We start from the raw sequence: 16,199 nt of genomic DNA on the forward strand, positions 1-16,199 counted from the left end.
AAGATCTATGAAATGTGAGGCAATTCTTTTCAGTGCTTTGTCAATTTACTGCTCTTGGCGTTGGATCTAAGCAAGGGATGCTTGAGGTTGGAGACGAACCTATTAGTTGTGGACGTTATGAAACTTTTGGGCCGAAAATGAAGTAAATGAGTCAGTTTTCCAAGAAATCTGCAAATTTTATTCATGAGAGAAGAATGGGAGAATAAGAGCAAGATCCATATGGTTGGCCACCGTTGTCGGCACTAAAGATTTTTTTCCAATTAGCAGACTAAATTTTCTGTCCAAAATGTCTTGAAATACTGAGACTGTAACTCTAAGGCATTTGCAATGCAGACATTGATTAAAAGCCTTGATGTACTAAATCAAAGAGTGAACTGGTGTAATGTAATTTTGATCATAATTAGGCCAAAATTTTCTTTTTTTCTTTAGTTCGGAAAAATTCACTTCAGCAGTAAATTCAAACTATTGGTAAATGACAATAACAATACAGTCCCAGCAGGATTTTGCAGGTACATTTTTGTTTTTATTTGCAACCTAAAATGACTGACTTGTGATTGTTTGTAAAATCATCCTTTTTATTTCAACAACCATTGGACTCACAAACTCCTGGAAGGACCGATAAAAGGTTATGTTGGGGCTCCTTTTACTTTAAATCTATCCTAAATAATTTTAATTAAGAGCAAATCTGTTTAATCTGTAGACGGCTATGTTGATGTGTTTGTTCTTGGTGGAATAGGTATGCTACGCTGCTGCTGCTGCTTTGATTATTATGGCAGAATAAACACCAAGACTTAAAACTGCCAGTATATTCACAAACATGCAGTCTGAGATTATAACACTATGAAACTCCCTGTAGCAGATCTAAACACAGGTGGAGTTGGGGTGGGGGAGGGTCTCCAAAAACATGCTGCAACATTACATCATGGAACAACACTAAGCATATAAAAAGTAGAGAAGCAAGCTCATTGGCTGTTGAGGTAACAGCAACCAATCTTTTTTACAATGAAGTTAATGATTTAAGAGCAGAGTTTTTATTATTATTATTTTTATCTACTGTAATATTGTTACATATTCATATAATTAACCCCACCCACCACCCCCATTATTGCTGTATTTTGGAACCTGTTGACTACTGCATATTAATGTGTGCTATAAGTTTGTATTTTTGTAACTAGTATTTTTTTATTATAAAGAGTTAAACGCATTAACAACAATCTTCCCTGTGATGCAACTAATGATGACTGCTCTAAAGCTCTATTAATCAAGCTGCACAAATCCCCACTCTTTACATGAATACAAGGTCATACAGCTTGTAATATACAGTAAAACGTGTAGATATTGCGAAATAATTATTTTGAATAATCAACAGAAATGAAACGCAAAGTGCGAACTTCCCAGATAGAGAAAGCGCATTCCAGTATTGTGTGTAATATGCATCAGATAGTCAGCGAACGGACTGTGGGCGGCGTGTAGGCGCTCTGTCTGAGGTTGAGACTGGACTCAGCCAAGCTAATGAGTCCACAATGAGAAGCTAACACATTTATCTACTTGTGCACTAATCAATTCAATCTGTATGTACACTGCATAACTGACCTGTTTATTTAGCTTGGCAGCCTCCACTCCCATTCCAAACGGCTGATTGCCTTTGTATCGAGGAGGACAAGGCAAGCAGTGGAATCCTGGGTCTGTGTTGACACAACGCTGGGAATCACCCACTTTATAGCACAGATCGGGGACCATGTCACACTACAGGAACAGAAGAATCAAAGAGAGATGTTAGTCTTAAATTTCTTAAAATTGGTTAGCAAGAGACTATCTAGCCAGCTTTTATAAATTATGAGTTACACTTCCTGTTTACACTGCTTTTTTGTCTTCTTTCTAGTCCAAATATCTAGAAATTCTAAAATAAAAAGCTTTTTTTAGACAAGCAAAAATAGCAAGGCTTCTTTTTAGAAATGAGTCAAATAATAAGTGAATTTTTCCTTAAAACAAGCACAATAATCTGCCAATGGTATAAGCAAAATAATCTTACATCAAAACGAAAATGAGTTTTTTTGCTTACCCCATTGGCAGATTATTTGACTTATTTTAAAGGTGGAGTATGTAAATTTGACACCCAGTGGTTGAACTAGGTATTGCACTCCTGGATCAAGACAAACGGAAGAGTAGGTTGCCAGATTGAGGACAGGAGTGAGTGATTTAAACCGTATTCTAAATAAAAGCAATGGCACACGATCGAAGCAATATTTTCCATATTAAAAAGAGTTTTTGTTTTAACCAACACCTCCAATTGATATATTAGAATCGGCTTCTATTTCTCACAGCTGAACAATAGAAAACTATGATCACCTTAGGTAAACCACATGTGCTTTATTCAGTGTTAAATGCTAACAATGTGAGTTTGAATGCCATTTTACATGACATTTATTGCCATATACTGAAATCAGCAACAGATCAGTTCACCTCAGATCTCGAAATTGAACTTTAGAACTAAACACGTGATTCAGCACCTACATTTAATAATGTTAAAGAGGGTTAATATGCACTAAATAGATTATAGGCCTTACCATTTTATGAGTGAGTGCATATTCTGAGCTTCTGAACGGCTGTATTTCAATTTCTGTCGTGTTTCGTCTGGTGCAAACAGCCAAATTGCTCATCTGCGTATCTCATCATGAAGCGCGTTGATAGGACACACGGTTACAGTGTAACCTGCTCACCTAATGTTTACGTTCGTTATATTTATATTAATTGCTAATTAATAACCTCATGTGGAACTGAATCTGTCTCATTTCGGAGTTCATATGATACTGTCCGCCGGAGGTTGCATTTTGGTCATGGACGCATGCTTTCAGAGTCTTTTAGAATGAATGAATAAATAAAATACGTTGTTTTCCACCAAGGCAACCCAGAGTGCCAAAATATAATTGGCTAAACTGGCATTAGACAGGTTAAAAGGAGGTGTGCCAAAGTGTGGTTTAGTTGGGCTTTTCAAAGCACACCTGAGTACAAAACTGAAGACGCAATGTCACTTTTAAGGGACTATTTTATATGGATTTATTAATCATATTTATTTTTTAATGAACACGAACTGTCATAGTTTATTAAGGATGCAAAGCCCTCACAGCATTTCAGCTGCACCTTCAGCAAACCTGAAGCATGATGATGTTCATGAACATTTATGTGTCAAAAGTGGTGGATCTGTTGTACTGAGTGAGAGCATTCTCTTCTGTTAAACTGAACAGTCGCAACATCAATGACGTAAGTGTGCTCAGGCTCGGAAGGTAAAATACAGTGTGAGTGCAGGCCGAGGGGGAGAGGGGAGGGAGGACAATCACGCCTGAGCACAGTTCAAGACAACCGAGCCTAGTGTGAGTTCACAAACTCTAAGTAAGAATTTTTTCTTTCAAATCACTTTGAATGATAGGGTTGTGCTACAAATAATTCCCTACACATAGCTAAGTAATAGGTACGTTCAACTTAGCTTTATTTTTATCTGTAATGTTACGCTTGGTATTTTAACCTGACAATGATATCAGTGAAGCTCATTTGAGCTTCTGTTTGGTTCCTTTAGATATTTTCTCTTTGTATTTACTACAGTACAGTACTATTCAATATATATCCATGATTTAATATACATCCATGCTTGAGATTGTAAGGTTAGTCATGGCTTGTTTAAAGTAATTTGTTAATATTATTAATATTCAAAGACGAACTGTGAGGAAAGGGCGACGCTGTGGCGCAGTAGGTAGTGCTGTCGCCTCACATTAAGAAGGTTGCTGGTTCGGCGTGGGGTTTCCTCTGGGTGCTCCGTTTTCCCCCACAGTCCAAAGGCATGCGGTACAGGTGAATTGGGTAGGCTAAATTTTCCAATGTGTATGAGTGTGTATGGATGTTTCCCAGAGATGGGTTGCAGCTGGAAGGGCATCCGCTTTGTAAAACATAAGCTGGAAAAGTTGTCGGTGCATTCCAGATTAATAAAGGGACTAAGTCGAAAATAAAATAAATGAATGAACTGTGAGGAGAATAATGCCATCTCATTGTGTGTTTTTTAAACACTTGCCTGATTGTTTTATATTTAACAGAATTTACTCCAGTAACTCACACAAAGCATTATGGGTTTATGAAAACTTTGGATAGCATGACTGCAAGATGAGTCTTTTTGATTTGGCTATGCTTTCCGTGTGGAATTGTGAGCAATGCAGTATAACAATCGCTTGTCACACGGCTCTAACTGCATTATGGGTTTTCACAGCGCTCGTTCTCTTTGTACCTCATTGACATCCTCACACACTTTTCCATTGCCCCGGTAGCCGAGAGGGCACGGACCGCACTCCCACGAGCCGTCAGGAGAGCTTGTGCATTCAACACCCCCGAAACATGGGTTAGACAGACAACCATCTGAGGAAGCAGACAATGAAAGAAAAGGGAAAGGCCAGAAGATTACTCATTGGATTGATTTGCATTTCAACTCAACACAACACTTCTCCGGGTGTGTGTTCACTGCTGTGTGTGCGCGCACTTGGATGGGTTAAATGGAGAGCACAAATTCCGAGTATGGCTCACCATAGTTGTCACAACTTTTATTTTCTTTTTATAATTATTTTTTAAGAGCTTTCCCCTATATTGTACAGGACAGTGGAGATTACAGACAATGTGACAGACAGTGTGGGGAGCAGAGATGGGGGAAGGATCGGTAAAGGACCTCAAGCTGGGAATCAAACTCAGGTCACTGTGAGCACCTTGGTCATTCCTGTCTTTTTTGCACTGGGATGTTAACTCCATATATCCCACTGAATAAATAAGCTTTTTATTGATGTATTGCTGGGATAGAATAATATTTGCCAGAGGAACAACAATTTGAAAATGTGGAATCTGAGAGTTCAAAAAAGATAAATACTGGGAAAAAAAACCTGTAAAGTTGTCTAAATAAATAGCTTAGTAATGCACATTACTAATGAAAAATTCAGTTTGTATATATTCACTGTAGAAATGTTTCAAATATATTCAAGGAAGATAAACTTTACATAATATTTTTCGGGATTTCTGACATATATTTTGACCTATAAAATGTATTTTTGGCTATATACCCATTTAACATCCAACTGGTTTTGTGGTCCATATCAAATATTTATATACTTTATTTATTATTAAATTATTAAAGTGCTCAGGCAGTAATCATTAATGTTATTAACAACACATTGATAATCAAAATTTTTGCTGGTGTCATTTTATGTGTGTATCTTTAAGTGCAATTTATATAGAATTCATATTTTGAACGCATGTTATGGTTTAGTGTTTCTTTATAAAAAGAGCAATGTTTCAAATAACATTATTTATCAGCCCTGGAACTAAAAACTATTATTCTCTATATATGTGTCAAAAAAGAAATACTACAAATGTGTGATTCCTTGACTTATGGCTTAAACAGACAACTTTTAGTCCACTAATTAGGAGCAACCTTGAACTTGAATGGATGTTTATTTACCTTTACACTGTATTGTGATCAATCATAGTTTAAAAGCAGTATAAAAACAGGCATCTAAATGAACAACAGCTGCTAGTTTTATTATGATCGAAAATTGAACTCAGCAATAGGGACAAGGTGGTGTGACTGCCAAACTATGTAAAGGTAACATACCCACAGGACAGTCCTGTTTGTTACAGGCATTAATGTCTAAGGAATCTCCGGGGCATTTCTTTCCTCCATACTGTGGACGAGGGCTGTTACACACATGTGTTCGTGTCCTCGTTCCTCCACCACAGGTGACAGAGCAGACCGCCCAAGGAGACCAGGGACCCCAGGCTCCATCAACTACAAGAGGAAGAGCATATGATTAAAGCCATATTAGAGTCAAAGGTTTTTACAAAGGCTATTTTGGAAATCAGAAAATACGAACAGTCAGAAAAAAATTCATAATTTAGTAGAATAAAATATTTGTACATAATAAGGCAAATTAAATTATTCATGAGTACATCCCTCTGTAAAACCCTTTATTATTTAGATATGAATAAAACTTTGGTGTGTGTACGTGAACAAATTTATTTTGAGAAAAGAAATGTATTGTATTTGAAGTGAACAACTACAGCAAAGGATGAAGTGTGACAAAGTAAACACTTGAAGGTGTATTTTGAATATTTTATTTGCACTAAAATTAAAAACCACTTCATGAAAAGCCCAAAAAATGTACAGGTGAATGACAGGTATTCTTGCCTTTAGTAGGAGAAAAAAATTATTTAAATGATTCCAAACTCACACTATGCAAATGGTCTCAGCTTCATTTTAAAAGACTATGTCTAGTATATACATGTAAAAGTGCTTACTTGGACAGGGTTTGGCTTCACACTTTTGCGTCTCTCTCCCACTGCCCTCACAGTCCTTTCCTCCCAGCTGAGGGACAGGAGAATTGCAGTGGCGAATTCGTGTGATTTGTCCTTCTCCACATGTCACAGAGCAAGATGACCAGGGGGACCACAAGCTCCAACCACCATCTTGACGAACTGGAATAAAAGTCAGAGAACTAGAATAATTACCAGAGTTTTATACTGATTGTTTACTGCCTTCAAGTCAATGAGGAAATCCCGCTTTGGAGTTTAGAAGATGTAATGATGATATGAGGTGTGATTAAAGACCTAAAATTTGTAGATGTTAGTTTTAAGAATGTCTATTAGCTAGTGTGCTCCAAAACAGTAACAAAATTCACATTTTACAAAAATTCACATTTAGACAATATAAGACCGATATAAACATCCAGAGCTTGCAGTTTGTCATGTCCGCCTAAATGGATCGACAATTTTTTTTACATCACCTCATACTTCAGTTTCTCATCAAATATTGACCAATCAAATGCTCTCTAGTATCTAACAAGCCCCGCCCCCCTCAAGACGATTCTTATTTGCTTTTCATTTGATGCGCTTGAGCTCAAAAACTCACTGGCAGAGCGGTGATAAAAATTAAACGCTATAGGATTTTTTTTTAAAGGGAGGAGCTATCTCAGTTGAGATTCTGGCAAAAATCAAATAAAAACTGCACATTTCAAAGTACTTCACGGGACCTTTGAGCAATTTCGACCAGATCTAAATTATGCTCAATCTGCACAATATCATTCCAAAAATGTTCTTGAAAGTAAGTATCATTTGTATTCTGCGTGAATGCACTCAACTGAGCAAAAAAGTAATTGAAGACATTTAAATGTTTTGATTTTAACCCCTTATTCAGCAATGAAGGACAAACGAAAAACAGAAACATTTATTAGATGAGCATAATTTTTAAAAATACTATAACTAGCAATATTTAGTGGTATTTATGAACACCACAAAATAATTCTACAATAAATTTTAATTGTGGAGAAAAGAAATCTTTTATGGAAATCTAATAGCTAAATTTAAATAGTGGAGCCATTCAAGTTAAATAAATGTCAGGGAAGAAATTTAAAAGCTTTGTTTTTAACTCCTCATTCAGCAAAATAAAGAGAAAGAGCATTAATTAGATCTGCATAATTGTTTAAAATACTGTAGATGTTTTGTGTATACCATATTTAGTGCTGTTTATAAACTTCATTCATTCATTTCTTTCGGCTTAGTCTCTTTATTAATCTGAGGTTGCCACAGCGGAATGAACCCTCAACTTATCCAGCACATGTTTTACGCAGAGGATGCCCTTCCAGCTGCAATCCATCTCTGGGAAACATCCATACACACTCATTCACACACATATACTACGGACAATTTAGCTTACCCAATTCAACTGTACCGCATGTCTTTGACTGTGGGGGAATCCGGAGCAACCGGAGGAAACCCACGTGAATGCATGGAGAACATGCAAACTCCACACAGAAACACCAACTGACCCAGCCGAAGTTCGAACCAGCGACCTTCTTGATGTGAGGCGACAGCACTACCTACTTCGCCACTGCGTCGCCTTTATGAACTTCACAAAAAACTTATTATAAAATAAAACTTAATTCTGGCCAGAAACCAAGCTTCTACCAAAGGTTTACAGGGTTAAAATTATATTCTGAAGTGCACTTCAGATAAACACCATCACTCTGACCTGAATGAAGTCTGGGATAAAACAGCAAACAATCTGACATCTTTCATGTATATTAGTACGAAGCATGAGATATAAGAATGACACAACAGTGACCACCTGGACCCACCATCTCATGCTCATCCATCTTTGGGTTTTTGCATGGGAGAAACCTGACGATGTATTCAGGCCAGCAGTGACACAATGAGTATTAACTGCGTCTGCTCATACAATGTCAGCTCTATTCTCCTGTTCCTATGAGTCCATGTGTTTGAGAGCACAAAACCCACAATACGAGGATTCATTTAAGTTACTAGTATTCAGCTTTAAGTGCCATTTAAAGGCGTAACTGGGTTAATTAGGATACCTAGGCAAGTTAGAGTAATTAGGCAAGTAATGTATAACTCTATTTATAACTTATAAAGGCCAGTTTGTCCACCTCTGTCCAAAATACCAGCTGGTAACATTTGTCATTTATACAAAAAAACATTTGAGTCAGCTGTAAGCCAGAGTTAGCATTGGTACACCACAAAAAGCCATATGTCGCTCATTAAAACCTCACCGAGCTTAAGTGATGAATACCAGCTCATTCCCTGGCTGATGGAAAGGAGTTTATCTATTAGCGCAAGCTTCATAAATATTTACAACCGACGATGAAAGAAAACACCCATGATCAAAACCTGCCACAAAAACAGGTCAGTATCATGTCACATTCTTCAAGGAAATGGCTTCAAATCATTGTTTGCTCAGTGTGACAAATAGGATTTTAGGTGATGCAACATTCAATCAGTAGCAATAACCTATTTGATGAAATGTAGGTAACTGAGTACTAGCCATGGTAAAATTACCACTTACTTCTTGAGCACTCGTTACATTCCCAAAACCTACAGTATATCCAGTTGACTCAAAAATGAAGATTCTCTCATAACTTTCAAAAATTGTTTTAAAGCATTTGGATTGACTTCTTCTGAACTGAAAAACATAATAGGAGACATTTGTACAGATTGGAATTGTTGCTTTTTTTATTCCATTAAAGTAAGTCAAAACTGAAGATTTTGAACTGTTTAAAGGATGCAAAAGCATAATAAATTTGATCCATATTATCTGTATGCTCCTTATATGAACTCCTTATATTAACTTGTACATATAAACAAACTGTATAAACTATGTTGTACTTATATAAACTTCATGGCAGTTTTTACCTAAAAAGACCACAAGTGGCAGTAAACAATAAATCTTTAATCTTTTTTACACAAATTATGATTAAGGAGAAGTTATTGATAAAACAAAATCTTGCAGTTCCTTTCTTTCAGGTCTATTTTGAATAAACTACATGCAACACTCACTCTACATGCAGATTTTAGAGTGTATCGAAATGTGCAATCCCAGCAGGCACAGGACGTCAACATGACCTCAGATTGACGTTGTACCCCAATGTCGTGGGACATTGCATTTTGTTTGGTAATGAAAATCGGGTTGACATCAGATCCCAACGTCAGGCCGATGTCAATGTCCAATTTTGGACATTCATTGCATTTTGGTTACTTTCCAACGCAACCTAAAAACAACAAATATATACGTCTAATGATGTTACAGCTTGACGTTAAATGATCCCAATATAACATCTATTAGACGTTGGACTCTGGTTGCCATACCTGACGTATAAATGTCAGTATTTGATGTCTATATGACATTTGGTTTAAGATATTGGCTCGACGTTGGATTTTAGTCACTTTCCAACACAAGCTAAAATCAAAATGTTAACGTCATTTCATGTCAGTATTTGACGTCAGAATAACATTGTCCTTAGATGCTGGTGACTTAAATCTAACCTAATATCAATGTCTTATGACGTTGTGTGTCTGCTGGAATGACTTGTGCGTTTGTATCTTTCTGAAGCATAAAAGCACTCATTGTAATTGAATTCAAAGAGAAACCCGTATAATCTCCATTTAACTTATATGGAATAAACAGTCATTCAAGTATGTTACAACTTAATGATCAAATTCTCATTTTCAGACAACTATTCCTTCAAAGGCTCAAAACAACACAAACAACAGCCAAAATGTGTGTTTTTCCTCCATAAAGATTTAGAGATTCTGGCTGGAGCTAAATGTAGAATCCAAGTCTTTGTGAGTTGATGCTCTTTCTTCCATTTCATTATTTTTAACAGCTGTCTACATAATGTGACAGTGGTGGAGATGTTACAGATGAGTGGAGTATTTTTATGATTGTGATTTGCTCTGATACACCTAAAACAAATCAGGGAGACAACAAACTGCGCACTTGCAGTTACAAGGTGACGGACTGTATTTCTTAAAGCCACAAGCAACAGGATTCAGTCCAATACCACTCAAACCACTGTTGGTGTCCTTCCAATGATTTTATGGATAAAACAGACAAAGAAAATGGCATTCGAAATCTCTATGACCAAAGAACAGGTGTTCAGAGAAAGTGTGCAGGTTATGTCTGCCAAACAAAGTCTTACCACGACTGTCGCATTTTCCCAAGCTGCATCTGCGGGTTTGGATAGACGGGCCACTGCAGGGGTTACTTGTGGCATCACATGACCTGCCTCTTTGCTGTGTGCCTGTCCCACATGTCACCGTACACTCGGTCCATTCAGACCAAGGTGACCAGCCATCCTCGCTGTCTTTAGCTGTACACACAAAAAGCACATTTAGCCTGAGTATCCTTACGCAAACCTCACCCGAGTCTAACCCCACCACCACACCCTTCATGGTGCGTCTTGTTGCTGGTATATTTAAAGGCAAAATTGTTTATTCGCCTCTGATGTTTTGGAGCTTAAGCTATACATGACATCATCTTTCTTAACCCACTTCAGAGCATGGGAACATACAGTAATGCTTGTTACTGGAGGATCATAAAAATGTGTGGTTGGCAAACACAAGCGCCTTCAAAACAATAACAGTTCTGTATTATTAGAGAAGAGAAAACATAGGGAAAAGCCTCTATGCATGCTGGCCTGCCACTCATTCAAACAGACAAGCAGAGACATATTTAAATAGTCTTTTTGTGGTATAATATTCACAGACATAATATTTATGTAACAATTTGATTAGCTGTAGAGCATTTTTGATGTCTATACATTAAAGAAACGGTAAAAGAGCAGCTTTAGGATTATTTCTGAAGCAGAGTATATATATATATATATATATATATATATATATATATATATATATATATATATATATATATATATATATATATATATATATATATATATATATATATATATATATATATATATATGTTAAATATCTGAAGCAGAACACTGATTAAAATTAGATATTTCATTCAGATAACTCAAAGTTATTGTACAGTTCTTAATTATCTAACTTTCTAGTTTTCATTGACTTTGCAAGATGTTGAGTTGTTGTGATGTCAAAAAAGCCAAAGCCAAAGTGATGAGCCTTTCAGCCATATGTCAATAAAAGTTGGTCATTATTTTCAACTTTAATTGCTAGACATCTTAAACTGCTCAAATGGAAGGACAAATTTCCTCTAAGTTTTAGTCATTGGATTAGGGATCTTATGTACCATCTTAGAATGGAGAAGATTGCCACCAAAGGTTGCAGTCAAAGATTTTAGCTTATTTGGCAGCCAGTGCTGACATATATAGAGCAAATGCATCTAAATTTAATATTTGCAGAACAAAATATAAGTGAACATATGAGGGAACTTTTATCTGCTAGTATTTTATGAGTGTATATATCATGACATAATGTAAAACAAATTAAAAATGTGCATAATATATTGTATAGAAATGGTGCAGTGGGGCGGGGGGCTCTGTTGAAGCAAAGATAATTCAGTCTCTGTTTTTCAAATCTCAAATGAATTTCAAATGTTCAATTTAAATTTTGACATTGTTGTTTTATTGACCAAAATGTTAATAAAAAGATGGCAAAAAAAAAAGTTGCAAATATGGGTTGTTGAGAATATTATATATTTCACTCATTTTCTTTTCGGCTTAGTTCCTTTATTAATCAGGGTTCGCCACAGCAGAATGAATCGCCATATTGCATCTTTCCAATGTCAGTAATTCATTGAAGTCCCAAAAAGGCCAGCCTCTCAGGAATTTTCATGAAGGAAATGGGTAATGCTGTTCCCTGAAGTTCATTCGTTCAATCATTTCCCTTCAGCTTAGTCCCTTTATTCATCAGGGGTCGCCACAGTGGAATGAACTGCCAACTTATCCAGGATATGTTTTACACAGCGGATGCCCTTCCAGCCGCAACCCAGTACGGGGACACATCCATGCATACTTAGTCACACACACATACACTACGGCCAATTTAGTTTATTCAATTCGCCTACACAGCATGTCTTTGGACTGTGGGGAAAACCAGAGCACCCAGAGGAAACCCATGCATACACGGGGAGAACATGCAAACTCCACACAGAAACGCCAACTGACTCAGCTGGCATTTGAACCAGCGACCTTCCTGCTGTTAGGCAACAGTGCTAACCACTGAGCCACCGTGTCACCCGTTCCTAGAAGTTGAAATCAATAAAATAATGAAATGACCCCTCTGAAGCCCTGTCTGAAAATCTCTAGAAAATCACTGGGAACAAAGTTATGGCTAAAAAATCCACTGCAGTCTGCGAACCATAGTAGAAGCTGGCAGACGACCAAGATCACACCAGGTCTTCTATACTGTACTAATGTTTGACTGCTGCACTGCAAAAAATGCTTTACTTACTTTGATTTTTTGTCTTGTTTCTAATCCAAATATCAAAAAATTCTTAAATCTTAAAAAATTCTTTTCTAGAATGCAAAAAGTAAAAAATATTGTCTTGTTTTAAGGAATGATATGCCAAAAGTAAGTGAGTTTTATAATCTGGGGTAAGAAAACTTATCTTGAGAACTTCTTGAATTTTTAGATTTTTGGATGGGAAACAAGTTAAAAAAAAAATCTAAGTAAGAAAAGCATTTTTTGCAGTGTGTAATCTTCAGAAATTTCACTTGTAATCTTTATTTGTGCTACAGTCATTGACAACATAGGCTCATTCTAAAAACGTAGCCTTATATACATTTCTGGAGATTGCGAATTATGTAGCCAGATCTACGTATGGCTGCATTTTGTCTTTAAAACGAATGCGGTATGTTGCTGTTCCTTTTCTCGCTAATCAGCTGACAGAGTGAGAATGTGGTAAAATCTGAAAACATGGTAAAACTCAAGTGAGGGCTTTTCTTTTTCTGGATTGCTTTTCAAAACACTGCCGTTGTGTTTAGGAAAGTGGGTGGGCGGGTCTGTCTGTGCTTTTCAAAATACTATTGGTTGGGTTTAGGGAAGGGGGAGTGTGGGGGAATCGGTCGGTTGGTCAGTCAGTCAGTGAGTTAGTCAACAGCGGCCTCTGGTGGATTAATGTGAGAAGAGCAGGTGTGAATTGCACTTGCGAGAGATATTTGAGATCTAAAAAAAGCATACACAGCGCCCCCTGGCGGATTCGTGAAAACGAAAAAATAGCAGTACGTAATCAGAATAAGCCTGGGTTGATCATTGCTGTTGTCATTTTGATGTGTTTTCCACAAAATAAAGGGTTTCTGGTTGAAGTGTCTCACTGTTTTACTAACATGGTACAGCCAAAACTATACTTTCTTAAATCTTTTATAAATAGTTGTTTAATGTTGATCTTCACTGTAAATTCTAGTACTACAACTGGAGTTCACAATTCTGTCTGAGTTTTCTAGATCTCTTAATGATGAATACCAGACAAATCAGCAATTTATTAGAAATATCACTCACGCAGACACAGCGGACAGCACTCGCCATCTAGGAAAGTGGGGCTGGCACATGCTACTGGCGGACATGTGATTTGATGGCACACGATCTTTGATTCCTGCAAGGTAAAGCCGGAAAACATTAGGAAAAAAAAACGCAGACTGCTGTTTCTCTTCCATTCATTGCACAGCACAGTTCTTCCTACCTGACAGGTACACTTGGTACAGCTGTCCACAACCCAGTCCTCCTTATCCTCAAAGAGACGGCCGTCTTGCCAGCACATGCGCTTGTCTTTGATGTTCTTCATGTTTCCCAGCACCTCCTTCATCACGGTGTTCTCCTCCGTCTAACCCAGCAAGACAGATGGACAAGCGGTCAAGAGGAGGCAATGCTTCTGTCAATGTCTTCCACATGGAGATAAATAGAGGTGATTTAAACCACAATGGAATGAACGTGCTTCTGTACAGCTAGAAGTGAGAATGAAGTCCTTGACTCTAAAGAACAAGAGGTTTTATCATTGTGACCTTTTGACTTTGGAAATAACTTTGGTTTTCCAGTTGTCAGATCACTATTTTAAGCCGTGGAAAATGACGAGGGAATATTTCCATGCATGCTATGGTTTAAATGTTTTTCTAAATGTTTGTGAAAATTGTATTTTATGCTAACCAAAGAAAATAAACAGTTTATAAATTATTTTCTATACAAATCATTTTAAAATGTAATTCCAAGGATGGAAAGCTTAGAGCAGTCACTAATCTAAGCTTTAGCGTCACAGTCAGAAATCACTCTAATATGCTGATTTGCTCAATATACTTTATTATTAATGTTACAAAGTCCTTAAAGAGCCCCTATTATGGGTTTTTGAAAATGAACTTCCGTGTAGTGTGTAACACAGCTCCAAGTGAAGTGAAATATTCAGCTTAGGCTTAAATCTGAAAGTGCACAGTGTTTAAAACTATTGATTCATCTATAAAAGAGTCGACTCATAGTGGTTCGAATGAATCGCCATTCAAATGAAACTTTAGCTGTGTTGGCGTGATGTCGATATGGAACTCAAGCCCCGCCCAATTGTCATGCGCACAAACCTGGGAAATATGATTTCACATTTCACATTGCAGAAAAAAAGGGAGAAGACAAACACTGTAGCAGATCTCGGTTGAATCATGTCGCGTGGACGCTGTGCTCTGAAGTGTGAGTGAAAGTTAGTGTTATTTTCCCTTCCCAAAGATGAGGCTGTGAAGAGTCAGTGGTTGAAGTTTATTTTTGCAAAAATACCTCAGCATTATAGCCCCAGCCTTGTGCTGTGTTCTCGTCATTTTTCTAATAAGTGCTTCGACAATCTACACGCTTACAACAGGGAATTCGTCAGCCGTTTCTTAAAGGAAGGATCTGAAAAGACTATTGATGTATGGGACTTTGTCAGAGCTTGTCAGGAACTTTACAGTACACACTTCCTTCCTCCATTTCACAAGTGTAAGTATGTGCGAATAAAATGGTTGCCTCCTTGTTTTCTCTAGATTGCAAATTATGTATTTAATTGTGTTTTTTTACTTGTAACTGCTCCACGGGGCTTGTACTGTATCTGGTTAGCTCTCTATATTCTCATATCGCGTCTAAAACCACGTTGAATACACGACACGTGATTAGTTCTTTACAGATTTAAATGCGTTAGTGAGCTTGCGACCCTCTGCCATTTATCGTTGCTATGGCCACCGCCAGCTGTTCCTACACATGTGTGGCGGTCAAGTTTCAAAATAGTTCAGCTTTTGCTACTGTGTAGATTAACACTGAATGTGTGTCACTGTTTGTACTTATGGTTAAGAATAGAGCAATATGCTGGTGTTTAACTGCACTGCTTAAATGCACTCCTGCATTGGGCTCACACATATACTCTGCACTCTGACTACTTCAAAATTGTTTATAAGCCGTGGTGGGCATTTCTCTCTGTCTCACGCTGAACGCAGTCTACCAATCGCAACAGACTGGGTCATCGGACCAATGAGCGCAGTTTAGCCTCACGCTAAGGAGGGGTTTGGGAATAAATAAATCGCTGAACTACTTATATGGGAGTCGTTGGGATAATTAGGTAAAAATAAGTGAGGTTTATTAATAAACTAATTTCGAGAGGATCACGTGCTTATGATTTATCACAGCCGGTCTCGTATTAAGCTAATCAGTATCGTGCAATCATATGAGCCATAAGCTACTATAAATAACCACAGTTTTCAGTCCACCTTATCTTCATTTGGAAGAAACCCCCCTTCCTCCCCATTCTCCTCCTTAACCTTAGATCGGGCGGCACGGAGGCCCAGTGGTTAGCACTGTTAGCCCCACAGCAAGAACACTGCCAACCCTGGTCCTGCCAGCTCGGTAGGTGTTTCTGTGAGGAGTTTGTATGTTCTCCCCGTGTCCGCGTGGGTTTT

At 37.5% G+C, this 16,199-nt stretch overlaps 1 protein-coding gene across 1 annotated transcript in view; it reads right to left on the reverse strand.

Annotated features, from left to right (window-relative positions):
* Positions 1 to 16,199, reverse strand: part of thbs2a (thrombospondin 2a) — a 40,516-nt gene that overhangs the window by 11,885 nt on the left and 12,432 nt on the right. Inside the window, exons 6-12 of the mRNA XM_056470636.1 lie at positions 13,982 to 14,122; positions 13,801 to 13,894; positions 10,518 to 10,688; positions 6,325 to 6,501; positions 5,642 to 5,815; positions 4,274 to 4,401; positions 1,594 to 1,746 (exon numbers count right to left, since the gene is read on the reverse strand). Of these exons, the coding sequence (XP_056326611.1) occupies positions 1,594 to 1,746; positions 4,274 to 4,401; positions 5,642 to 5,815; positions 6,325 to 6,501; positions 10,518 to 10,688; positions 13,801 to 13,894; positions 13,982 to 14,122 (1,038 nt within the window). The remainder of the gene's footprint in view (positions 1 to 1,593; positions 1,747 to 4,273; positions 4,402 to 5,641; positions 5,816 to 6,324; positions 6,502 to 10,517; positions 10,689 to 13,800; positions 13,895 to 13,981; positions 14,123 to 16,199) is intronic.

This window comes from Danio aesculapii, chromosome 13 (assembly GCF_903798145.1).
Source record: "Danio aesculapii chromosome 13, fDanAes4.1, whole genome shotgun sequence".
NCBI classification, from domain to species: Eukaryota; Metazoa; Chordata; class Actinopteri; order Cypriniformes; family Danionidae; genus Danio; species Danio aesculapii.